At 39.6% G+C, this 26283-nt stretch overlaps 1 protein-coding gene across 1 annotated transcript; it reads right to left on the reverse strand.

The window, feature by feature from the left end:
- Window positions 1-400: 400 nt before the first annotated feature.
- dchs2 (dachsous cadherin-related 2) lies at window positions 401-25668 on the reverse strand. The gene is made up of 20 exons (XM_053479438.1): window positions 23892-25668; window positions 21035-21226; window positions 20638-20869; window positions 20300-20536; window positions 17074-18099; window positions 16340-16515; window positions 15645-15744; window positions 15248-15405; window positions 14356-15169; window positions 13882-14121; window positions 13671-13805; window positions 13244-13453; window positions 8771-9619; window positions 7685-7798; window positions 7091-7302; window positions 6835-6986; window positions 5933-6063; window positions 5536-5822; window positions 5181-5322; window positions 401-3394 (listed from the first exon to the last, which is right to left on the reverse strand). The coding sequence occupies exons 1-20, from the start codon at window positions 25602-25604 to the stop codon at window positions 936-938; spliced, it is 9579 nt and encodes a 3192-aa protein (XP_053335413.1). The 5' UTR covers window positions 25605-25668; the 3' UTR covers window positions 401-935.
- Between the last annotated feature and the right edge of the window lie 615 nt (window positions 25669-26283).

Here is a 26283-nt window from a genome sequence, read left to right on the forward strand (position 1 = left end):
TTTGCCCATTAATCCTTGTAAAAACCCTGTTTGTCCTGGACTTTATCCTGCTTATATAAAACTACTCAAGTAATGTACATAAAATTTTGTATGTACTTAAGTGCAGTAATGAAAAAAATCTACCTTGTTACTTCCTGTTAATTCTGCTGATGAATGTTTACACTACCCCTCTCATTTGGATTCGAAATTCCTTCTGTTTGGGCCGGATTGGCCTGTCTGTTCCAAATCAGGTGGCTAAATAATACATTATTGGTGACACTCGAATGAGACATTTGTTTTGAGTCTTTCGCTTTGATACATATTAATTGTTAATTTACAACAAATAGCCAAACTAATTCAGACCACACATTCGTGATTAAAATAATTTATTAATATATTGCATTATATACCATACAAAATAACAACAAACAAACAAACAAACTTTGACATAAATTTTTGTATATCAAGCATTGTACAATAAGATGATCATTTTTTTAGAGTGATGTTGAGAAATACAGCACTGTGAATAGAATAAAATACATCCCCTGGTCATATTGCTTTTTAATTATTTGTTGTGTATTTAAAAGAAAAATATGAATGTAGTTAACAACATATTTAACAAATGAACAGTTCTCTGCCATGTTTTTGTGCTTTATTGAGTAATAAATTACATGTCTAATGAAGTGTATAAAATATGTAGATATTTCAACACTGTAACAAGTTCTAATTCCGATGAGAAATAATAGACTGCTCTTAATGAAGCAAGAGAGCAAATGCAATGCAAAATCAGAATATGAAGTGTATAGTAGCTTTTTTTATTATCCTGTTTATTATTGAACAGAAATGTTTTTAAAGCAGTTAAATAGGCCTATATTACATTGCACAGAAAAAAAATACTACTTTTATTGTTGCATTGTCCAAAACATCTACTGGTATTTAGATGTTAAAGCTAATATTTATTTGTTAAAGCTATCCAGTCCAGTTTCTGAGACGACAGGAGAAGCACTAGTTGTCCTCAGAGTTAGAAGCGATGAAGAAGGAGAAAGGTCAGAGGTCATGACAAAATTATTGAGTCCTGTTTTTTCTGCCAAACATGAATATTTATATGTCGGTTTGGAGAGCATTTTACCAAATGATTCCATTCTTTGTGGTAACTTAGAAGAAACGGCATTAAGGCTTGGCCGGGATGACGGGCTTAGAAGGCTGTAAAGCTCCATGTTAATATCACCTTCTCTATGTTCCTTTTCTGAAACCATGCTTTTGTTGGTGAAGATAGTTGGCTGGAATTGGAAATAAGGCTTCCAATATGAAGGATTGTCCCGGTTGTGATCCCAATTCAGGTGCTTCTCTGTTGAAGTAAAATTAGAGGGAGATCCCTGAATGATATTTTGTTGCTCAGATAAAGACAGGCAGCTTCTTATGACCTCATCCATCTCCATCATGTTGACCATGTGTGGCAACATCCCTTCACCCCCTCCTTCCTCTTTAAAATTATGAAGACTCTCAACACTGGGCATTCCCACCAGTTGGCGTTTTCCTAAACACATGTCAGCTGAATTGCAGGAAATCTGGTCTGAGTCAAGAGGAATCCCCAGTTTTTGGTCAGCCATAACTTTATCAGGCTGCTTGAGACACTGGTACTCATTAACTATCATTACCTCTTCAGCAGTCTCACCCTCTGCAGATCCTCTTGGGCTTGAGCCAGAGTTCTTCCATGAGGTACTCCTTTCTCGCATGTCCTGACTTGGGCCATGGGTACCGGTATATGTTATAGGCCCATCCTTGATATTAGCAGCTAATACAACAGTCTTCTTTAGCTTATTGTTTTTAGTTTTGTACCTCAATATTATAGCAATAATACTTATAAAGAGCAAGAGAAAAACTGCTAATGAAACACTAAGGCTGACAGTGTGGACACGAACAGCTATGCTGGTAAGAGCTTCTGGCGAATTGGAAATATTCACAACAACACGGCAAGCTGTTGACCTGGAATCAAGTTTTGGACTACTTGCCAGAATCAGGAATTCTTCAACAGCTTCACTTGTGGCCATGTAACCTTTCCTTTGATACACTGGGTTTGTTATGTAGATACTGCCAGTGTTTTTGTTGACATTGAAAAAGTGGGATGGCTTTGCTAAATTGTATTCCACAATGCCATCCAGACCCCTGTCATAATCCATGGCTGTTACATGACCAATGCTTTGGCCCACTAGGGCATTGTCTGGCAAAGTGAAATAGTACAGCTTCTGGGTAAACATTGGACTAAACTCATCCACACCTTCAACGTCTACTTGAACCTTTACTGTAGTACCATGATCTCCTTTGTCTATGGCTTCTACAACAAAACAGTATTCACTTGTTCTCTCATAGTCAAATATTTGTCTGGTATGAATTTCTCCAGTGAGAGGATCAATGGTAAAGGCCTCACTCATGTCTTGGTTTTCACTGCTATAGTCGATGAAACAGGAGGTCAATATGGAGTAAGTCAGCAAGCCAAAAATCCCTGCATCCTGATCGATAGCATGGACCACACATACTGGAGTAAAAGCAGGTAGGTTTTCTGCTACAGAACAATTTATGGTGGGGAACCTAAAGAAAGGCAAATGATCATTCTCATCAAGTATTGTTATGAATATCACTGTAAAGGACACTTTCTTGTTGTCTAGACCACCACCATCTGATGCTTGGACAGTTAAGATGTGTTTTGTTTCATCTTCATAATCCAGTGTCCCATTGGCTTCTAGAGCACCTGTTTGATAGTTCAATCGGAACAAACCTTTACTGTTACCAGAGATGATGTCATACCTTATGGTGCCATTTGGTCCAAGGTCAGGATCTTGAGCAGACACCAAGACCAGGAAAGAACTTAACTGGTTGTTTTCACTGACCTGCACATAGTATTCCAAACTGCTAAAGACTGGTTCGTTGTCATTAATATCAAGCACTATAATTGAAACTATCGTTGAGCTGTTTAGTCGAGGTACTCCTCTGTCCATCACAGTAACAGTCAATGAGTAAGTCCCTGTGGTCTCTCTGTCCAGAGTGTCACATAGCACTAAATACCCCACAGTACTTCTCTGGAGCTCTGTAGGCACTGTACTGGCTTCAATGCAGAAACGTCTCTCCTCATTTCCCCCAGTAATGATATAGTCTAAATGGGTATTTTCCTCAGAATAATCGTGGTCATGAGCCAGCAAGGTAAGGAGTACACTTCCAACAGATGTGTCTTCACACACACCAACATGATATGTGTTGTTCTGGAAAAAAGGTGCATGGTCATTGTAGTCCAGCACCTCAATATCTACAGATGTGACAGAAGAAAGACTAGGATCGCCTGCATCCCGAGCTTCCACCAGAAGCCGAATGACATTGTTGCCAGTGGCATACTTCAAAGGCTTGTTGGTATAAATAGAACCTGGGCAAAAAAAGAAAGGACTTAATTAAAATATATGCATTTTAATTCAACTAAGTATAGTGAAACCACGGATTGCGAGTAATGCGAGTGTTCTGCAAGACGAGCAAAGATTTTAAAATAAATTTGGACTTGAAGTGCGAGTGTTCTGCAAGACGAGCAAAGATTTTAAAATAAATTTGGACTTGAAAAATGTGTGTGTGGGTCAAACATATTTTATTTTGTGTCTGTATGCGTGTGTGTACAGCGCATGTGTAAAGCAAAAGCAAGTCCCATTAGAGAGGTTAAAGATCCATTTTCTCTCTCTGTATCACCCTGGTCTTTGTGTCTGTGTGCACACACGTCAATGGACACCGTGCCACACACACACACACACACACATACACACACACACGCACACAGACCCCTCCTACTTTTGCCTTTACAGACACACACACGTTCTCTCTGCTCTACACAGAAACACTGCTCTGTCACAATTCTTTTTAAAGGTAAAGTGCAGGTTAATTTGTTTTATTTTTACTTTACAGCAGCGATTCCATTAGTGTGTCGCTTAATCAAGTGTCATTAGAAAGATTTCTTGTTTATTTTTCCAATAAAACAGTGTTTCCGTTGTGTGCGAGCGTGTGTGTGAAAAGAGTGGAGGAAGGGTAACTGTGTAAGACGAGAAGAGGGAGAGGGGCAGGGGCTCCTTACTTTAGCTTCACACACACACATACACACATACTCACAGTGCCTGTGCGCACAAACGAAAACACTTATCTGTCTGGATTTATTTTTACTAATTTTTAGGGGCTGTGGAACGAATAATTTGAGTTTCCATTATTTCTTAAGGGAAAATTCAATTTGGTTTAAGAGTGTTTTGAAATACAAGCCCACTTTTGGAACGAATTATGCTCGTAATCCAAGGTTCCACTGTAGTTGTCCAATACTGGGAAATTAATTTGGGCTTCATTAATTAATAAAACATAACACAGAACATAAAACAGAAGAATTATGCATTTTGATATTTTTAGTTATTAATTATTAACGATAATATATCTTGAAATAGGCATTTCCTTAATAATAATAATAATAAAATGCCAATAGGATGGCTTGTTAAAACCAATGCATTAGGATACACCAGTGTGTTTCAATTCGGGGGCCACATCCTTTGCATTTGAATTCTGATTACATCATAGACTGTCAGGTTCTCCAGGTACTCCGGTTTATTCCCACAGTCCAAAGACATGCAGATTAGGTTAAATGGCGTTCCCAAATTGCCCATAGTGTGTAAGTAAGTATGTGTATGTGTGTGTGCCCTGCAATAGATTGGCACAGATTGGCATAGACAGCTCTATAGACCAGAACGTTTCATTCTCGTACTGTCCACACAGTCAGCAGGGGCTGCATACTTCCCACTTCCCATACATTCTATTGTATATATTGTTATATTTATTATCTTTTAATGTAATTATTTTTTTATTCTTTTGTTTATTCTGAAATTTCTTATTGCTGCTTGTCTCTGAAAGCTTCCAAATAAATTTTGTACTATCACTACAATGACAATAAAGTCTCTTTTATCTTTGCCTCTTATTATTATCTCAGTAGGCTAATTGGTGTTTCTAAATTGATGCCACAGTGAGTTAGGGGGGAATGGTGAGTGCATATGCTGTTGATATATTTTTTTACTAAACTGACCTAAAATTAACGCTTGACAATGGATTGAATGGATGCTTGCAATGTGATGCCTCCACTGGGCAGCTGTGACACTATGAATTTAGTGTGAGAATGGCATTTACTCAAACATTACCATTTTCATTATTGATGTAGAAGCCACCCTTGGTGGAAGAGAGAAGCCTGTAAGATATCTTGCCATTCAAACTGGAGTCTCTGTCTGTGGCTGATACAGCCACCACGAACGTATCTGCAGGTGTCAGTTCTGGCAACATTACCTGCACAACAAACAGTAAAATATACATCTACAGTATTAATTACATTTACAGTGTATTTATGTCATGTAATCTATTATAAGGGACATAGGGACAGTAAAGTTTACCATATAGTAACAATATACAACATATACATAGAGAAAATGACAGAGCCAAGTCCTATCTCCAGCCGTGCAGACCAGATAAAGAGATTAACTTCCCCATATCTGAACCTACCTGGTAATACTCCTGAGAGAAAACGGGTGCGTTATCATTTACATCCAAAACTTCAACAGTTATCTGTGCCTCTGTCTTATGTTCTGAATCGGATGCCATTATCGTCAGCGTATGTAGGATTTGCTCCTCATAATCCAGACTCTTGATAGATGTGATTATTCCCAAATAGGGGTCTACAGCAAAGCTTCCATTTGCCTCCACTGGTTGTGCTAAGCTGTACGTGATTGAAGAACCAAGATCGACGTCATTGGCCCTTACTTGGATGACAATATGGCCAGGTGGAAAATCTAAATCAACAAAAGAACAAAAGAGGATTCATTTAAATTGTTAAGCATTAATCCATATGCAAAGACGAATGTATTTGTTTAATTGTGTTATATTTCTTCTGATTTCTTACTCTCAGGGACCACTATTGGGTCTATTGCTGGTATCACTGGTCTGTTGTCATTAACATCCACAACCTGAACTTGAACAATGCATGTTCCTGTCAAAGCAGGATTTCCTCTGTCTTTAGCCTCAACCGTCAACCTGTTAGAAAAGTGTATGCAAAAAATAAAAAGATATGAAGTAAAAAAAATGAAGTAAGACAATATTAAATATTTACTAAAAGCTCTCCAGAACTTTGACTAAAGAATAACCAAATTTTGCAAAAAAAAAAAAAAAAAAGCATATTTTGTTCAAATTTTGTCCAGGTTTAGAAATAGATGCTTTTCTATTCTATTCTGATCTGATCTTGGTGTTAAAGTCAAACTGGGACTTGTGATGAAATTTCTCGTGAATGAAGGTGTAAAACCAATTGACATTTACAGGACACTTGGAGCACAGTATGGTAATAAGACTCTTCGCAACAGTAAAAAATTTGAATGGTGCAAATGTTTTCAAAGAGGCTGTATGTCCATGAATGAGGATCCTGGCCGAGGTGGCTCTGAGCCCACTACAGTCGATCTTTTTAACATTAAGGAAATGAAACACCTGATCCTTGAAAATTGATGGATAATTTGTCGTCAATTTGTGGGAAGACGCGCCTGTCTTTGAAAAATGTACACACAGTTGTTCACCAGCACCACTTGCACTTTACAGGAACTCTGTTGGGAGTTATTACCAAATCCCCCGTACAGTCCTGACCTCAATCCAAGACATTTCTACATATAATGGGCCATTAGAGGAGTTCCTGGGAGGCCAGCGTTTGCAGAAATAGTTTAGTTTTCTTCGAGATAAAAAACTTATACATAACACATACGATTCATACAAACGAAAACATACATTATGTTCCTTAATGAGTACAATTCTTAATAGTACTTGTAAGAGAAGATGATTTCTCGGTCAAGGACTGCCCTGGTGGCAAGAATCCCACGTACAGAGTCGATAATGAAAGTGTTGTTTTGATTTCCATTCACTATGGAGTAGTCGATTTGCCCATTCACACCGCCATCAGCATCCATTGCTAATACCTAGAGAGAAAAAAGAGTTTTAGTATCTAAACTAGTTCCTTGGATTATGTTCTTGACCCATGCACTAGTCTTTGGTAATCACTAAGCAAGTCAAACCCACATACCTGCGTAACATAAGTATTAACAATCTGTCCCTCCCAGACTGCAGTTCTGTAGTAACTTTGTTTGAACACTGGAGCATTGTCGTTTACATCCTGTAGACTGACAGTCACTCTGGCATGGGCTGAATGGCGACTATTTGTTGCCGAAACCACCAGATGAACCTCGCGCTCCCTCTCAAAGTCCAGCAAGAGCTTATTTCTAACTGTTATGTCACCTTTGGGAACAAAGGAGAAAGGTTATTTTGGAACTGAACCAAATGTGGTGATGGTGGATTTTAGTATCATTCATATATCTGATAACAGATTTAGGATTGTTCAGTTAGATTTTTTTTTGTTGATATTCGGGTCCATCCACTCCGTCATCCGGCACATAGGGCAACAGATAATCCCTTCCCTGAAGATCCACCGTTTCCACCCTACATCCATCGTTTCAGTGGTACTTAAGGGGTCAGGTTGCCAGCTTAATGACCAAATGTCATTCCCACACACTATGGCCAATTTAGGTATGTCACTTAGCCTAATTTGCAAGGCTTTCGACTGTGGGAGGAAAACGGAGAACAAGGATATTTGCATATGTATTAAAGTTTGCAGTCTCACCTGTGTTAGAATCGATGCTGAAAGCTCCGTTCTCATTGCCGCTGAATATACCGTACTTCACTGTAATTTCTGTGGCACTTTGATCGTGAGCTACAACATTTCCCACCCAGGAACCTTTAAAACAAATAAAATATAGTAAAATATCATAGTACTTAAAGGTGACCTAACATGCAATATACTGTACACTTATTGATCACTTTTAGAAATTCACATGGATTTCCAGTGTGTGTATACTGTATGTCGAGACACAAACATTAGGACCCATCGTTGACAGGAAAAGAGTTTGTAGCAAGAGTAAAAAGGTTAAAGCTAAAAAACAACTCAGCTTTAATGTAATTATTGATATTATTATTTCAGGTTGAAGTCCACGTACATGTCTGTCAGTCTTTTGGTGCGGCAGAACTCCCTGTCTTACTCATTAATACAAAGAAATTAAATTTTTGTAAGGTCGCCTTGTTGGCGCTTAGTTGTCTGAAATCACAGACGAGAAATGGAAGAAGTAGATCGGATAAAGATGGAGTTTTGTCTTAAAATGACTTCAGTGCGTTAAAATTCAACAGTGAAAATATGAACTAATCCCAGTAAAAATATTCAGTTTATCTTTTCTAATTAATATCTATTCGTGCAGGTGTTTGTTTACATTGAGCAAGTAGCGCATTAGTAGCTTATTTTAAAGTAGATTATTAAATCCCGCACGAACTGTTTATAACATCGATTTGACTCAACATTTTGATTTAATTTATGGTGCAGGCTTGACTTCAGGCAAATACTTAAAGACTGGCAAAGTTTCATTAAATTCGCCCCAGCCAGTTTTGTGTGATGGTGTGACAAACTCTGGCTGGACAGACATACAGACATACAGACAGACAGACAGACTTCTTGAAAAATTTCTGGTTTTAGGTCCTTTTTATTTATGAAACGTAAAGATATAACTTAGAAAGCAAGTTCTGACCGATGTACAGACAAAACCTTTCTTTTATTTAAATTAAGTAAAACAAAAACAAACATTCCTTTTTTTCCCTTTGTTCAAGAAAATCATGGAATGTTTCCAGTTGTAAATGTGCTTGAAAATACATCATTCCGTACCTGTCTCACTGTTTTCAGGCAAGCTCACTTCATAGTGTTTCTCGGTAAACTGCAGCAGAGGCTCATCACCGTTGAGGGTAATTATCACAAGGCAGGTGGAGGTGAGAGCAGGCGAGCCTTTGTCTACAGCCCAGATTTTTAACATCTTTGTCTCCGCTATGCTGGCTGTTATCGAGGATTTTATCTGCACCTCTCCAGTTGATTGGTTAATATGAAATTGCTCATCTTCCTGCATTAACCTGAACACCACCGTCCCATTTTCACCTTGATCTGGATCATGTGCTGTCACCATGGCGACGGTTCGGTTATTTCCCGCACTAACGGACGCTCTTATTGGGTCGTTAATGCAGTGAGGCACATTATCATTAACATCATCCACTTGAACACTGATGGCTACGACAGAACTACGCGGACCCTGACTACAGCCATCTGTCGCTACGGCACGGAGATTGTACTGCGATTTAATTTCTCGATCCAAAGGTTTTGCTAAGCGCACAGCTCCTGTAGAGGCATTGACAGAAAAAGTCCCGGACACTTCCTCAATCAGGGAGAAGCTGATTTCAGCGTTTGGACCCTCGTCTGGGTCTCGAGCATGAAGACGGAGAATCTCACTGCCGAGAGGAAGGTCTTCACTAACGATGGCGTGGTAGGTAGTTTGCTCAAAAGTGGGATTGTTGTCATTCTCATCTGCGAGATTTATAAAAAGGATGGCAGTGGAAGTGAGAGGAGTAGAACTCTGATCAGCAGCCTTAATGATGAGTGTGTAATTTGAACGTTTCTCTCGATCTAGAGAGCTTGCAGTGCTGACAGCTCCAGTCTCTGAGTCGATAAAGAAGTCTCCAAAAGTATCTAAGAAAAACAGAAGTAAAAGAGACTGAAAAGAAATGGACATGCTTGAAAATTCCTAGGTTGTTCTACTCGCATGAACTTCAGTGTTGCTTCACAGAACTATACTCCTGATCACCATAAGCCTAAAAAAGGCCTTGCTTTTTTAGTGTGTTAAGCCTCTGAGTTAATGATCAGAAGGTCGGCAGTTTGAACCACAGCTCTGCCAGGCTGTCACTGTTGGGCCCTTGAGCAAGGCCCTTAACCCTGCCCCAGGGGTGCTGCATACAGGTAGTCCCTGACTTACAAATGAGTTCCGTTCCTGAAGCATGTTGGTCAGATTTTTTCTTAAATCTGCCAAAGTGAGTCTTATAAGCCTTAGAAACAAAATATATAATGTAAAGCATAGCCAATCCACTCGACTTAATCTCTGTCCCCTTCCCCACACCATGTGGCCAAAAACTGTAATTGGGTCTAAGGAAATGAATCTCACACATGTCAAATGTAACAGCACCTTTAATTGCAAGGGGAATCCCAGACAATATTTTGTCTCTGAGCTGTTTTCCACTGTATTGGACTGTGAACTCTGTTTTGTTGTGGATTTTACACAATTAGGAATATTCACCATCAGGAAAGCTTTACAGGACAATTATTTTCTATCATTGTGCTCCCGGACTGATTCATTGAAACCGGTGAGGCCGACTCATTTTTCCCGCACCCCATATGCACACACATACTATATACCGGTATATCACTTATACACTGAAAATATTGTGTATAATTATAAATATTGGTAACTGGTGCACTGCAGTGTTTGCATCTATAAATGTTTGTAGAACCGCAGTCCATTCGTATCTGCGGAAATTCGTAACTCGAATGTTCGTAAGTCGAGGAATACGTGTAGTGGCTAACCTTGCGCTCTGACCCCAACCTACTGTACAACATCAAGCTGAGAAATGTGAAGAATAAAGAATTCCACTGTGCAGTACTGTACATGTGACCAATAAAGGCTGAAGTCTTGTTTGTGGTCACACATTTCCATTATTAACCGTCTGCTACCTAATCTAGTCAAAGCTTTCTGATCATTATTGCTTTTTTTTTAATCCAGAGATTAGATCTCGCTCCCAAAAATATCAATATTCCACAATGTTTAAAAGTGTTTCCTCATCAGAACCCACTAAAGTGAAGATGTTCTAATTTGCGGGCAGAAAAGTGTATAAAATTGTATCAGTACCAATCTCAAAAGATAAGAGACCAGCAGCTGACTAGCAGGTTTTTTTCTCCTCAACACAGAGAATTTCTGCCCTTGCCATTAAAAAGAACCCTTTAATATTGCCCCCAAATTTAGGCCAAATTAATCATCATATTTCTCTCTATGCAGACGACATTATTTTGTATCTCCGCAACCCAGAACAGTCTGTACCACCCCTGCTAAATTTACTGGAAACATTTGGTAAATTCTCAGGATATTCAGTAAACTGGCAAAAAAGTGAATTTTTGGCAGTGACTAACAATATTGACTCAAATTTTATGAGTAGTCTTCCTTTTAAAGTAGCCACAAACAATCTGAAATATCTGGGTCTTAATATATCTAGAAACCCCAAAGATATATATAAATTAAATTTTTTACCCATGCTAGAAAATCTGAAAACCAATATAAAACAGTGGAGGACCCTGCCATTATCAATGATGGGGCGGGTGAATGCCATTAAGATGGTGATATTACCCAGATTTCTCTATCTTTTTCAGAATCTACCAATTTATTTGCCAAAAAAATTCTTTAAAACTTTGGACTCCATTGTACTGCCATTTATATGGGGCTTTAAAACTCATAGAATATCTAAATTGCATGTGTGTAAGCCTAGGTCATTGGGGGGGTTAGGTTTGCCAAATTTTCAACACTACTACTGGGCTGCTAATTGTAGAGCCTTAACTTTTTGGCAGGACCCATGCCCCGACAGTCTTATAGCTGATCTCCCTTCATGGCTTGTGATTGAGCGTGGTGCTTTAAACTCATCTCTCTCTTCGTTGCTATTTACTGCCCCAGAGAAATCTAAAGTTGCAGCTAGATCCCACTTCATAATTAATAACTCTCTCAGGATATGGCATCAGATTAGTAAGACATTTAGACTGCCAGGTACTTCCTTTTTTGCTCCTGTTTGTCATAACATCGCCTTTAAACCCTCATTATTAGACCCAGTGTTCGCAGGTTGGGCGAGAAAAGGAATACTCACTCTGAGAGATTTATATATAGACAACAATTTTCCTACTTTTTCTCAACTAAAAGAGAAATTCGACCTTCCTGCTTCGCATTTCTTTAGATATCTACAAATTAGAAATTATGTTCGTTCCACTATGCCGAACTTTGAAACTCTGCCAGCTGATAATGAACTACACAAACTACTTACTTGCGTTCCCAATAACCCAAAGTTAGTCACAAAATTTGTTGATTTCTTTACAAGTCAGTTAGATGTCTCTACCAACCATCTGAAAAACGATTGGGAAAAGGAACTGGATATTCATGTTTCTGAGGAAGACTGGGGAAAGTGTCTTAAAAATATATACACCTGCTCTATTAATGCTAGGCACCAACTTATTCAGTACAAGGTGTTACATAGATTGCACTACTCTAGGGTTAAACTTCACACTTTTTACCCCACTATTTCCTCTCTTTGCAATAAGTGTGAATCTGCTGAGGGTTCGCTTGGTCATCTTTTTTGGGGATGCCCCAAAATCGGTGAATTCTGGTCAGAAGTTTTTCAATTTCTTTCAGAGGTTTATGCTTGTGAACTTCCCTTAGACCCTGCAACTGCTCTTTTTGGCTGGTCAGTCTCCTTGCAGCATCTTAACAATGCTTTCCGAGTGCCTATACAGTATGGTATGATGATCGCAAAAAAATCTATTCTCTGCATGTGGAAGAATAAGTCAAGGCCACTATTCAAGATTTGGTTGTCTGAACTTTCTTCCACCCTTCATGTAGAGAGGCTTAGATATAGTATGTCTGGAAATATAGATCAATTTAAAGTTTCTTGGCGGCCTCTTTTCAACTACCTGTTAAAAATCTCAGATAATCGCGAAACTACTTGAAACCTTGTAATCGTAGTGTCGGTTTTAATACACCATTTCTTTTAGTTCGTTCTCTGTTTTTATTTTTATTTTCACTTCCCCTGTCACTTTTGCTTTAAGTACCTAGGTGATTATATACAAATATTTGTATTTTTATTGCCACTATTATTCATAATGTCATATTGAGTAAAAATCTATTTTTTATCTTTTTTGCCTTTACACAGTGAAGTGGTTGGTTGAAGGAGATACTGTTCTTTTTTTTTTCTTTTTGTTCTTACACTTTTGTAGATGTGTTTTGTCTGGTTTTGTGATTGTGTTCTTTTTGTATGTCTGAAAATCAAAAAACTACCACAATAAATATAATAAAAAAAAAAAAAAAAAAACACAGAGAATTTCAAGCCTTCTCAGCTTTGATATCCTGCGTTCAGACATAGGCAAACTGTCAGACCTACAATAACATCTTACACCCTATAATTAATTATAATTTAAGTAGAAACGTTCCAGCCCAAGCTTAGTCAAATATCCACTATACCAAGAACACGTATGAACATTCAACGCCTTTTACAAACATTGTTCACTTACTCTCTATAGAATAGGTCACAGTTCCGTTGAGTCCGTTGTCAGGGTCAAAGGTCACAGCAGTGTGAATGACTCCTGGAGGGAGATTCTCTGGTATAACGATGTGGAAGGATGTCTGGGAGAATTGAGGAGGATTATCGTTGTCGTCGAGAACCGAGCAAAGAACTGTAGTTGTGCTGGAGAGAGCAGGAATCCCAGCATCCTCTGCCTGAACTGCATGTGTGATGAGCCCAATGACCAGTTCAAATTGGAACAACCAGAACCGTGTAAGCAAATAAATCACTTTTACATTATACAGTAATGGAGAAGATAGATACATAAACAAAAAACTGCATCCTTATCATTGTTATGTGTTTCAGTCTTTAAACTTTAATCATTTTAATCATCATAAAATTAATCATTAAAGCTTTGATGACCCATAATATCTCACCTCTGAGAGTGAAGCTGTGCTGCAGTTCCCTGTCCAGCTTCCTGGAGGTGCTGATAAGACCAGTCCGTGAGTCGATGGTGAAAAACTCATAACCAGCACCTGGCAAGAGGCTGTAGCTCAAATTACCATTCTGACCTGGGAAGAAAGAGAACATGGTGGTAATTTTTCCAATTTTCCAAACTGTTCACTCATCTATCCTCCTGCACTGTACCTGAGTCCAGGTCCAGTGCTCTCACTGTAACCACTGCTTCTCCTGGCTCTCTGTTCTCCATCACGCTGGCTCGGTAACGGTCCTGGTCAAACAGCGGCATCTCGTCATTCACGTCTATCAGCAGCACGGTCAGGGTCTGAGTGGAGGATAGGGATGGTGTCCCCCCATCTGAGACCTGCACCGTGAGTCCAAAGGCATGCTGGGACTCATAGTCCAAAGAGGAGTTCAAATACAGGTGACCTTGAAATAAATAAAATATGATGCATGATTTTGTTAAAATATGTAACTAAATTAGTTAATGGTTTAAATAAATTTGAAATCAAAACAGATTTGTGCCCGAGTACAAAAAAAGGTATATAAAAATGCCATTCATTGCCATTTCCATTTTGACCCAAGCTTAATCTAGTTATGCACACATGTATTCTTATTTAGTTATTCATATTCTATTGCACACCACAGGATTTTTTTTTTTACCTGATCTCTTCAAACGAAACACTTCACCTTCATTTCCAGAGATCAGACTGAAGGACACCTGACTGTTCACGCCTTCATCTTCATCTCTGGCCAGGAAATGATGTAAAAGACTTCCAACCTTTGTGTCCTCTGCCACATGAACCGTGTCATTTGAAACAAATGCTGGGTTGTTGTCATTGATGTCCAGTAGAAACACTTGAGCTGTCAACGCCTCGGCGTGTTTCCCATCGGTGGCAGTGACAATGAAGGCAAAACTTTGATTACGCTCACGATCCAACAATAAAGTTGTTACGATTTCCCCAGTATCAGGATCAATTCTAAACGGTATGTTTTCCATAGCCATGGTTGGGTCAAAGGTCATTGTGTAACGGATAGCACTGTTACGAAAGGTCGCATCGCCATCAACTGCCTTAAAGACATAAACCATGGTTCCTATGGTGACATCTTCCTCAACTCCAAACGCCACAATGCTGCTGTTTCCAGGGAAACTGGGCGTGTTGTCATTAACGTCATCGATGCTGACAGCCACTAGAAAAGTGGTGTTAACACTGGGATACATTTTGAAACAGTGCTGCTGATTTGTCTCATAATCTAAAGGCTTGGCTAGATAAATATTGCCATTTGCTGCATCGGTAGTGAAGTATAAACTCCCATCTTCATCATTATAGCGCAACAGCTGGCTGGCTCCCCTGGAAATTCCAATCGAGCCAATCAGAGAGCCCACGCTGGCATCCTCTGTGACAGTTAACCTTCGGAAACCCAGAACATCACCACTGCCCGCTGTAGGTCCTCGCACCTGGGTGCAAGCATGGACCTGCATTTAAATATTTTGTTATTATTAAAATAATTAAACATAATTATTTAGATATTAGAGTAAACCCTGAATTTTCACCTGTATGTGTACCAAGGCTGTCTGCTCCACAGGGGCAACGCCATTGTCTCTGGCAACCACCGCCATGGTGTAATTCGTCTGGTGGTTTTGCTCAAATCTTGCTGTAACCTTGATCTCTCCACTTTGACTGTCAATCTCGAAGTGACTCTTTCCACCCTCTACAGATTAGAGTTACAAGATTAAATAAAAATCAACTTTTAACAACTTGGAAAATAGCACGTGATCCAGCACATCATATTATGAAATGTGGCTCGGTGGTTGAGTGGTTAGCACGGTTGTCTTGCACCTTCAGGGACAGGGTTCGATTCCCGCCTCTGCTCTGTGTGAATGGGGTTTGCATGTTCTCCCTGTGCTTGGGTTTCCTTGGGTATGTGTGTCTGACATACTGTGTGTTTACCTTCTCTTAGAGAGAATGCGACTGTCCCATTTTCTCCAGCATCTGGGTCTTTAGCAAAGACGCTCATTATCACTGAACGGACAGGAAGGTTGGCACATACCTGATGACAAAAAACACACCCTCGTCATCATTACAGCTACACACACCCCTTCCCAGATATTAAGGGCCACCATCAGCCAGTCTATACTGATTATAAATAGGTTGTATTTAAAGGTCATATACTGTACATATACTAAAGTGTGTGTGCAAATGTGTAATGTGTGTGAGTTAATGCTCCAGCTGAAAAACCTGAGATAATAAATTCTCATATTCCCCTTGATTTTCTTTATTTCTCTCCTTCTCTAAACATGCCATTTCAGTGTCTATGTAAATAAACTATGGCTAAGCCACGGCCTATCTTCTTATATGAGGTCACAATAGGGAGGGAATCGGCTTGTTTAAGCACCAGCCAGCACAAAAAAAGAAAAAAGAAAAAAAAACAATATGTACAATAAACAATATCCAACAATAACCTACTGCATATGATAATAATAATAATAATAATAATAATAATAATAATAACAATTTTTCCATTACAGATGTATGCTTTATGTTCTGGACAGTTATTAAATGTAAATCACTTAGCAAGTAAAAGAATTCAGACTTAATTTCTGCTCATTCAATGCGAGAGCAAAAGTGGATTAAATGATGCGAACCTGCACACTGAGCTGCTGGTGTGTGAACTGAGGTGGATTGTCATTGACATCAGTCACAGTTATGTGGACGGTTGTGGTGGAGTTGAGGCGAGGATGACCGTGATCAGTCACCATTACTCTCAGAGTGTAATGAGGTTGATGCTCGCGATCCAGAGCCGCCCAGTTCATCAGCTCTCCTGATAAAAGCAAGAAAATAAAAAAGAACTAGTATAAATATCATCTAATGCCCAATTTATGGGTCCTACATGGCATAAACAAGCACAAAAAAATTTATCTAACTGACCATCTGCATACTATATAAGTGCATTAGTGTAACAGGGGATTATAGGGAGAAATAAGGGTGTTTTTTTACTCTCATTACTGTTTTCTTATTCTGTACAATTAAGGGTTTTGTTGTGACCCCTCATAGTTATTAGATAGATAGATTTTAATATTTAGAAATTCCAGATCCAATGGGATGTGAATATATTTTAAAAGATATAAATGTGCTCCTGTAATAATATTTAATAAAATTTATATTTATGAATAAAAATATGCATCTAAGGTATAAAAATATTATTATTATTATTATTATTATTATATATTAACCTTTCAGTAGAAGGTAATTCATTGGCTATTTATTGCTTTTTTGTAAGAAAACATTTTCGCCATCATCATTTTCATTAAAAATGTTTCCTAATAATTAAAAATAGTTAAGTTTAAAGTTGATCAAAGGATGGATTCCGCTGTGTCACCTGTTTTAGAGTTGATGCGGAAGTGTTTGGTGTCGGACAGCAGGATAAAGGAGAGCTGTGCGTTTTTCCCAGAGTCCCTATCTGTAGCGTTCAACTTTCCCATCAGGCCATGCGGGTCCAGACTCTCTGGGACGCTGAAAAAGTATCGGTCTCTACTGAAAACTGGAATGTTGTCATTTTCATCCTGTATCGAGATGATAGCAGTGGCTGAAGCGCTCAGTTCCTCGTCACTGCCATGAGCTTCGGCACGAATGTTAAATCTGTACATCTTCTCTGACTCATAATCAAGACCGCCAGCGACAAAGATCCATCCACTATCAGGCTGAATAAGGAACGGCAGTGTTGGGAATTGAGGCTCCATGGAGTAGCTGAGGATTCTGGGTAAATGTGATCCAGGTTGTGATTTGATCCAATGGGCACGCACTTGGATCACACCAGTGCCACTTTGAGCATTTTCCCCGATCTCCACTTGATAGATTAGAGTCTCGAAGGCGATCACGTTCTTTGGGTTTGTTGAAGAGTCAATTTCAACTGTAAGGCTCATCGAGGAGCTTAAGGATGGATTCCCTCCATCGTCAGCCACCACGTTGAGCTCATATCTCTGTGGAGAACCTTTTGGAATACTGCTGTTTAGCGTTAGGGTTCCAAAATGAGGATGGATATTGAATAACTGGCTCTCTGGATGGACAGAGTAGCGAATCTGTCCGTTAGCAGCGCTATCGCTGTCATGAGCATGCGCCACGTAGAGCGTTGTCCCAGGAAGAGCTTTTAGGGATATCGTGATGAGGTCAAAGGTGATTGGAAAGACGGGTGGATTGTCGTTGATGTCAGTGATGATTATGTGGACATAAGCAGTGCTGTAAAAGAATGGAGTATCAGTGTGAGCCTGAACAGTGAGAAGTGCACTTGGTAGGGATTCATGATCCAGAGGAATGTTGGTGTAAATCACACCAGACTGGGAATCCAGAGTGAAAAATTTCTCGGGGTCACCAGAGGCGATTTGATACACGTGAGCATCCATGAAATCTGAAAAAGAAAGTATTTCTATTAATGCATTATTGCCCATTAGCAAAAAAGAACACACTTGCTCACATGGCCGTTTTCACACTTTGGTCATTTGGAAACACCCATCGGCCTACATCACATGTCTTTGGACTGTAAGAGGAAACCTACAAAGTACAGGAAGAACATGCAGTGTTGGGTGTAACGCATTACAAAGTTACGCAAAGTTACTTGAAAGAGTACTTGGATTACTTTTTTGATGTAACGAGTAGTCTAACACGTTAGGTCTGACATTTAAGTACAGTTACAAAACACTCGTAAACCAAAGCAAATTTTCCCATAAGACATAATGGAAATTAAAATTATTCGTTCCACAGCCCAAAAACATAAATACATAAAAATAATTAACACACAATTAAATAAAAAGTAAAAATAAAACAAATTAACCTGCACTTTACCTTTAAAAAAAGTAAAAGTAAATCCAGACAGATAAGTGTTTCCATTTATGCACACAGATGCTGCGTGTGTGTGTGTGTTTTTCTCTCTCTTGCACTGCAGAGTGTGTGTGTTATGTGCGCAAACGGGTAATTTGACACCATGCCGGTTGTGTGTGAGTGACGCACCCCCTGTCTGCTTCACACACACACAAACACACACACACATTAAAAGCGAGGGCAAGAGAGAGAGAGTGAACCGGCACGGTGTCCAATTTCACGCGCGCGCACACACATAACACACACTCAAACACTGACACACACTAAAGACAAGAGAGAGAGAGAGAGATAGATGGAGTGTGTGTGTGTGTGTGTGTGTGTGTGTGTGTGTGTGTGTGTGTGTGTAAGTGAACCGGCGCAATGTCAAATTACTCATGTTACAGTATGTGTGTTATTACACACATACACACTCCGCAGCGCAGGAGAAAGAAAAACAAGTCAAAATGTATTACAAATCTTTGCTCGTCTTGCGGAACACTCATAAACCGTGTTACTCGTAATCTGAGGTTTTACTGTTTATTTACTCAGTTATTTAGTTATATTTTTTAAAATGTAATCCGTAATTCAGACGATCTATGTAATCCGTGAGCCAGACAGCAGTCATTCCAATACTGTGTGTGTGTTTGTGAAAGTCGTCCTACAAGCCCTGCTCCCGATAACCACTCCCCCCTCACCCCTGATATTCTTGCTGTTATACCCCTATCTCACCTATGCGGTTTGACTCGCAATGAGAAGCAGTGTTCGACTGTGAGTCGGCGATGTTCCGCAAAGTTCTGCACGGTCTGCGAGGTCCAACGGGGCGAAAGATGGAAACATAATCACAAAACTCTCGGTGAATCCTGATGAACCGTACTTACAGCCACCGCGCAAAACCATGTAGGTAAAAAAGTATGGAATAGTACTCTAACTAGTTACTTTTATCAGAAAGTAATGCTGTAATGTAACTTATTACTTTTTAATGACAGTAACTTTGTAATGTAATTAGTTACTAATTATAAACGTAATGCACAGGGCACAGATTACATAATGCACATCCCAACCCTGGATGTATGTTGTTGTTGCATGTGGCGTTGTTAGGTTTTATGCAATCCTATCCTTTTAAAAATTCACAGCATTTAGCAGACACTCTTATGACTAACTGACATTTTTACCTCATTAGACATCTGAGCAGTTGAGAGTTAAGGATCTTGCCCAAGGGCCCAAGGGCGGCAACTTGGTAGTACTGGGCTTTGAACCTGGGACCTTCTGTCCAGTAGTCCAATATCTTAACCACTGGGCCAGCCCTGCAGGGCTAATATGTTAAGAGTTTATTTAAAGGTTTCTGATCATTTTTAAAGTTTGCATGTTCTCCCCGTGCTTAGTGGGTTTCCTCCGGGTACTCTGGTTTCCTCCCACAGTCCAAAGACATGCAGATCAGGCTAACAGGCATTCCCAAATTGCCTGTAGTGTGTAAATGAGTGTGTATATGAGTGTGTGTGTGTGTATGCCCTGTGATGGATTGGCACCCCATCCAGGTTATACACCACCTTGCCCCCTAAGTCTCCTGGGATAGGTTCCAGGTCCATTAGGTAGCCATTTGGCGGACGCTCTTATCCAGAGCGACTTACAAAAAGTCCTTTAAAGTTTCCGTCATTGGATAGATACAGTATACAGGATAAAGCTGTATAGACAATGAGTGGGTAAGTATCGCCTTTGGCTGGAGTGACACTAAATCCTGAAAGGAAACTTACCGTGAGATTTTACAACCCGCACTGTTCCCACCGAGGTGCCAGGAGAAGAATCCTCAGACACTGAGAAGCTATAATGGGACTTTTGGAAGAGCGCAGGGGCGTGGTCAGCATGCAGAATGTTAATGATGATGTCAGCAGGTCTTGGAGAGGCCACGCCTACTCCATCATGGGCGGAGACCGAGAGTCGCACTCTGCTGGTGCCCAGCTCGGAGAGAGTCGAGGACACAGAGAGTGTGCCTGTGAGCAACACACACACACACACCGAAGATTTTAATGGCCAAGGCAGCATAATATAAACCAAGTTATTCTATTTTATGTTGATTTGAGGTCCGTGTCACCTGACGATTCATTCACAGAGAAAAAAGACGCATGATCTCCAGGGAGAAGCTCGTATGAGACTCGTCCGTAGTTGTCGAAATCTCGGTCAGTGGCAAAAACAGTCAGGATTTCAGCTCCTGGTTCAATAGTTAGACTTAAGTTTGTGGAATATTGCTCTGGGTTAAATACAGGAGCATTATCATTCACATCCTCCACATCGATGTGAAGATACGCCTGTGAGCTGAGGCCTCCCTGGAGAGAAGGAGAGAAAATAATCCAAAGAAATGAACCGGGAAATGAGTTTATACAACGTCTCTGATTTTATCAATGCTGCTTAATAAATAATAAGAACATCCTTATTATAGTTGGTTCAGGTATATACTGTATATTTTAATATTATAAAAAGAACATACTCACTTGGTCCTCAGCTTTTATTAAAAGGTCAAAGTACACCAGGCCTGCATCACGATCGATGTCATGAGACACACACATCTCTCCAGTAATGGGGTTGATGTGAAACAGATTGCGTGTGTATTCGGTGTTAAACACCTCGGAAAAATCATAACGCACCGTACCGAGCTCGTCTCCATCAGCGTCTTCGGCAATTACCTACAAGATATTTTCTTTATTATTATTATTATCATTATTAGTAGTAGTATTAGTATTCAAGGAAATGTTCATGCTTTTTTATTTTAAATAGAAGCAAATATGAGACACATGGATGTACTGTATAAAAGTACTATCTAGTATATTCTGATTCTTCTTTCTGTGTTTCAAGAGATTTTAGTCATCTGAAATAAAAAAAATCAATTTGAGAGTAAAACAACGCTGTTATATTCTCAGTTCTGATTGGTCAGAAGATATTAATGCATTTTCCTTAACTCTATAACAGCAGCTCTGTCAGGAGCACCAGCCAAAATGTCTCAGGTTTATAGTCTTTTGTAATAGGTTATTGTTTCTATGGCAACAACACTATTAATTATAAAGCTTCTTATAGGTTTAAAAATATTACATGCTACTAATATTATTTTAAAAACATTGAAATGATCTAAATTGGCATCCCAAATTGCCCATAGTGTGTGTATGTGTGCGTGCCCTGCGGGATTGGCACCCTGTCCAGGGTGTACCCTGCCTCGTGCCCTAAGCCTCCTGCGACAGGCTCCAGGTCCCCGCGACCATGAATACAGGATAAAGCGGTATAGAAGATAAGTGAGGAAGTGAGTGAAATGATCTGTAACTTGTGTTGTTGATTGTTTAAATGGCACATCTCATACAAAGCGATAATCTTCCCCCCCCCCCTGCCTTTCAGCACTCCAGTCCAGTAGGTGGCGATATTGCATCAGCCACCCATAAACCCAAAAAGAAGAAGAAGCTATACTCTTACAACACATGGTTTGTATATTCTGAAAAAGCTGTGGTACTTTTTTTTTTTTACTTTTAGCATTTGTAAATAATTTCTTGGCAAAAAAAGCTAAGTAATTAAAAATGTGCGTTGATTCTCAAACAAAAACGATGCATTGATTTGGTTAACAACAGTCGAACAACAAAGGATCAATTACATATACATAATTGATTAAATACAGATATAAAACATTATTATAACGTACTTACGGCCACCGCACGAAACCGCGTAGGTGAGATAGGGGTATTAGTACAGTGAACAGATTATGGGCCAAACTTGGCTGAGTGATGATGGTAGAATAATTATAAAGGTCTTAACTAAAACAACATGCATGAGGAATAACAAAGGAGTTTTCATTTTCTGTAATGGAAAAGTACTCGACCTAGTTACTTTTATCTGGAAGTAACGCTGTAATGTAACTGATTACTTTTTAATGTCAGTAATTTTGTAATGTAATTAGTTACTTTAAAAAGTAACGTCCCCCAACACTGGCTATGAAACAGATCAGGTAGAGTTAAGGGGCCTTGCTCAAGGGCCCAACTGGTGGAGCTGGGGCTCGAACCTCTGACCTTCCCATCAGTAACTCAGCGCCTCAGCCTTCTGAGCTACCACTGTCCTTGGTGTTCAAGTCAAACTGGGACTTTTGATTGCATTTTACTGCCGCTGTGTACTGATTGGCACTACATTCTCCCTAGTGTTTAGGTTTCAGTAGAAATATCACTCTCTAAGCTGTACAGGCTTGCAGTCGTGCACTTCGTTTCTGTGCTGTGTTGTTTTACAGTGTGCAGCACCACAGTCCTCCAGGAGCATTGGTTAATTCCACCGTGTACTGCCCCTGCTGTATGTATGCGGTTGAAATGACCATAAAACGGTGATTAAACTTCTTCTCATCTGTCACGTACAGTTTATGACAGCTTGTATTTCTCGTGTCGCTATCTTTCATGTCCTACAGCCCAGCGCTTCAGCAGCGTTTGATCGTTCCCGTCCTGCAATTTAAGTGTGTTATACTGGTTTTTATGGCCTTTGTGGGTGAGAGTGTGTATACAGCCTTTGGTCAAAGTCTAAAAAGCTACAATATCGTAATCATATAATGTGTGAAATTGATACTTTGATTCGGTGATGTAATAGGGTTCGGAGGTGTTTCATATTTACAGTAGAAAAAGAAATGTAATGTTAGAACAAGAATAATTATTTAAAAATAATAAAATGGCATGCAACTTATAATAATTCTAGGATATATGATCTGGACTAAGAATATAATAAGAATCAACAATATTTAAAATATTTATTTTTGATATTTATTATTATTGTTATTATTATTATTATTATTATTATTATTATTATTTTGAGTGATACAATAATAATAATAAAGTATTTGAAATACAGTAACAAATAACTAAAATTATTTCACCCTTGTTTTTTTTTTACTGTATTTACTCTCCTTTTTCTTTTATTTCTTTAATATATTACACAGTTTTATATATAAAACAATGTATATTGTCTTATTCTGAATAAGTTTTAATGTTTGTTTTAGAAATGTAGTGCCAGGATTCAAGCCAGTCATTCACACACACACACACACACACGACTCCCACCTTGCAATAACACTGCGCTCTTTGTACTGAGAAGAGTAAACAGTCTCGCTCTTTCACCGTCGGTTAGCGCTGTCTCCTAATTCATAAAGAACCACTTTCTGTATATGTGTGTGTGTGTGTGCATTTGTAGCAGTGACACTAACATTGTGTGTTTGCTTGTGATATGGGGCTATTTGGGACTCGAACACTTTCCGCACTTGTAGAACCCACATAATGATGGTCACTTCCTCAGTAGAACCAATATTAGTCCTGGAACACCCAGGTTCAGTGTGTTTACCTGGAAGAAGCAGCTTCCGATGGCGAGATGCTCTCGTATGGTGGCGTTGTAGATCTGCTGTTGGAAGACAGGTCCATTATCATTGACGTCCTCGACGCAGATGCTAACAGTAGCCGTGGAGGTTAAAGGAGGAAAACCAGAGTCCACTGCCACCACCAAAAACACCAGGTCCGACTCTCGCTCTCGATCCAAACCCGCGGCGGTGCTGACGATACCGGTCAGGGGGTCGATATTCACCAGGAAGCTTTGATCCGACTGTAAGATCGAGTATAATATCCCAGAGTTCTCGTCGTCATCGTGGGCCTTGACCTGTATAACCGAGCTTCCTTCAGGAACGTCCTCAAAAACGTTCGTATGGTAGATCTCCTGCTCGAAAAGTGGTGCGTTATCGTTCACGTCGGTAATCCGTAGAACAAACGACTTCTCGCTTCTCAGTGGAGGAGAACCAAAGTCTGAGGCGACCACACTGAGCTTGTATCGATCCCTTTCATCCCTGTCAAGCACGCCATCCACGCATAAGACGTACACAAACTCGTCTACAAGCTTTAAGCTGAATTTCCCATCGCCACCTTGAAGGGATACACCGACTTTGTCCGGTTCTCCCAAGTCTGGGTCTGAAATGGTAATCTGGGCCACGTAATCTCCATAACCAGCTCCTTCAGAAACCTCAGGATCTCCACTTTCGCTCAAAAACACGACGCTAATATTCGGGCTGTTATCATTGACATCCAGAATCCTGATTTCGACCGATGTGCTGCTCGATTTCGGAGGAGATCCATGATCCTGAGCGGTCACGACCAGTTCGAAAGACGACCTGGTTTCGTAATCTAAAATCTTATTCACCCGAATGATACCTGTGTTTGTGTCAATGATAAAATGTTCATCTGAGTTGCTAAGGATTGGGTCGATCTCATAGCTGACGGAGCCATTAACGTCAAAATCTGGATCACGAGCATTTACCTGGAACACAGGGGTTAGGAAAGCGGCGTTTTCCCAAATAAACGCTAGATAGTCAGTCTGATTAAAAACTGGATGGTTGTCGTTTTCATCCAGAACATTAACGTTAACTTGTAAGAACCCGGATTTTGGTGGTACGCCACCATCAAAAGCCTCAACGGTTAGATAGTAGAAGTCCACGTCCTCTCTATCCAGCTCTTTCACAAGAACCAAATCCATCCCCTCTACGTCCAGTTTAAAAACCCCCTCTGTTTCCTCACTTTCCAAAATTCTGTACCCTTGAACGCCAAACCTGCCTTCATCTCCATCTCCTGCGGCATTCAGGTGAAATCTTGTCCCAGCTGGAGTCCATTCGGACACGTTTAGCATCACCATCCCTTCAGGAAACACGGGGGCGTTATCGTTCACGTCTTTCACTTCCACTTGAACCCTTACCACGTCTCCTGTTAAACTTCTAGTGGAAAATTCGTATTTGTTTGTGCGCTCCCGGTCCAGGACTGCAGACGTGGACACGTCTCCCGTCTCCGTATCTACTTTCAGGTCACGGAAGACGTCCGAGTCTGTGCTCTCGGATATGAAGAACCCACTGCTTCGTACACCTGGAGGAAAAGCCGCTCTAATGGTCCCTACTACGGTCCCTGCAGGTAAACCTTCCTCAACAGACACACTGAGGTTATACGCCTGAGCCCACGACTTCACACACAGTAGCAGTAAAAGAATGAGAAATTGCAATACAACCCTTAATAAATGATCCATTTTTTAGCTACCATATATATCAAATATTTCACAAAGTTATCAACTCTAGCTTTTCTTCATAGTTCTGGGTACTAAGAGTTTTTTTACAGGTGAAACCTTTGAAAGTTCAACTTCAAACATATTTTCAAAGCTTACACTGTGTTACATTTTATCCTGCATAATTAACTTCAATCAGACGTTACCCAATTATTTTTAGTTGACCAATAATTCCAGCACGAACAAAATAATCCAGAATCCAGACAGAGGTGCTCCTTCGGTTCTGCTGTAGGCTTCGGACTGGGGAAGAAAGTAAGAAAGAAAGAAGGGGGGAAAAAAGGAGTCGAATCTCTTAGTCGTGAAACGAGTCCTGAGTTGTGGAGTCAACTCTGCTCCAGGAAAATGATTCAGTTCATGTTCAAGGGGAAGAAATCAGGTTTTACCAACATAATATTTTTTTTTTTTATGTGTAAAGTGAACACAGATGCTTTGCATTCATGCATTTATTTGCATGTTTATTCCTGCATGCAGCATTCATTAGAAAAAAAAGTAGTAAACCCTTCTTTGACCTGTTATTACTAGTGTAATTAGTTTAACATTTAATACCCTTAAAGAAAAAAATATTACATATAATATAATAATGGAAAAAACACTAGATTTGCTTTTTAGATATTTATTTAGCAGAACAGGTTTTTAGTATGAT

Source organism: Clarias gariepinus, chromosome 20 (assembly GCF_024256425.1).
Source record: "Clarias gariepinus isolate MV-2021 ecotype Netherlands chromosome 20, CGAR_prim_01v2, whole genome shotgun sequence".
Lineage (NCBI taxonomy): Eukaryota > Metazoa > Chordata > Actinopteri > Siluriformes > Clariidae > Clarias > Clarias gariepinus.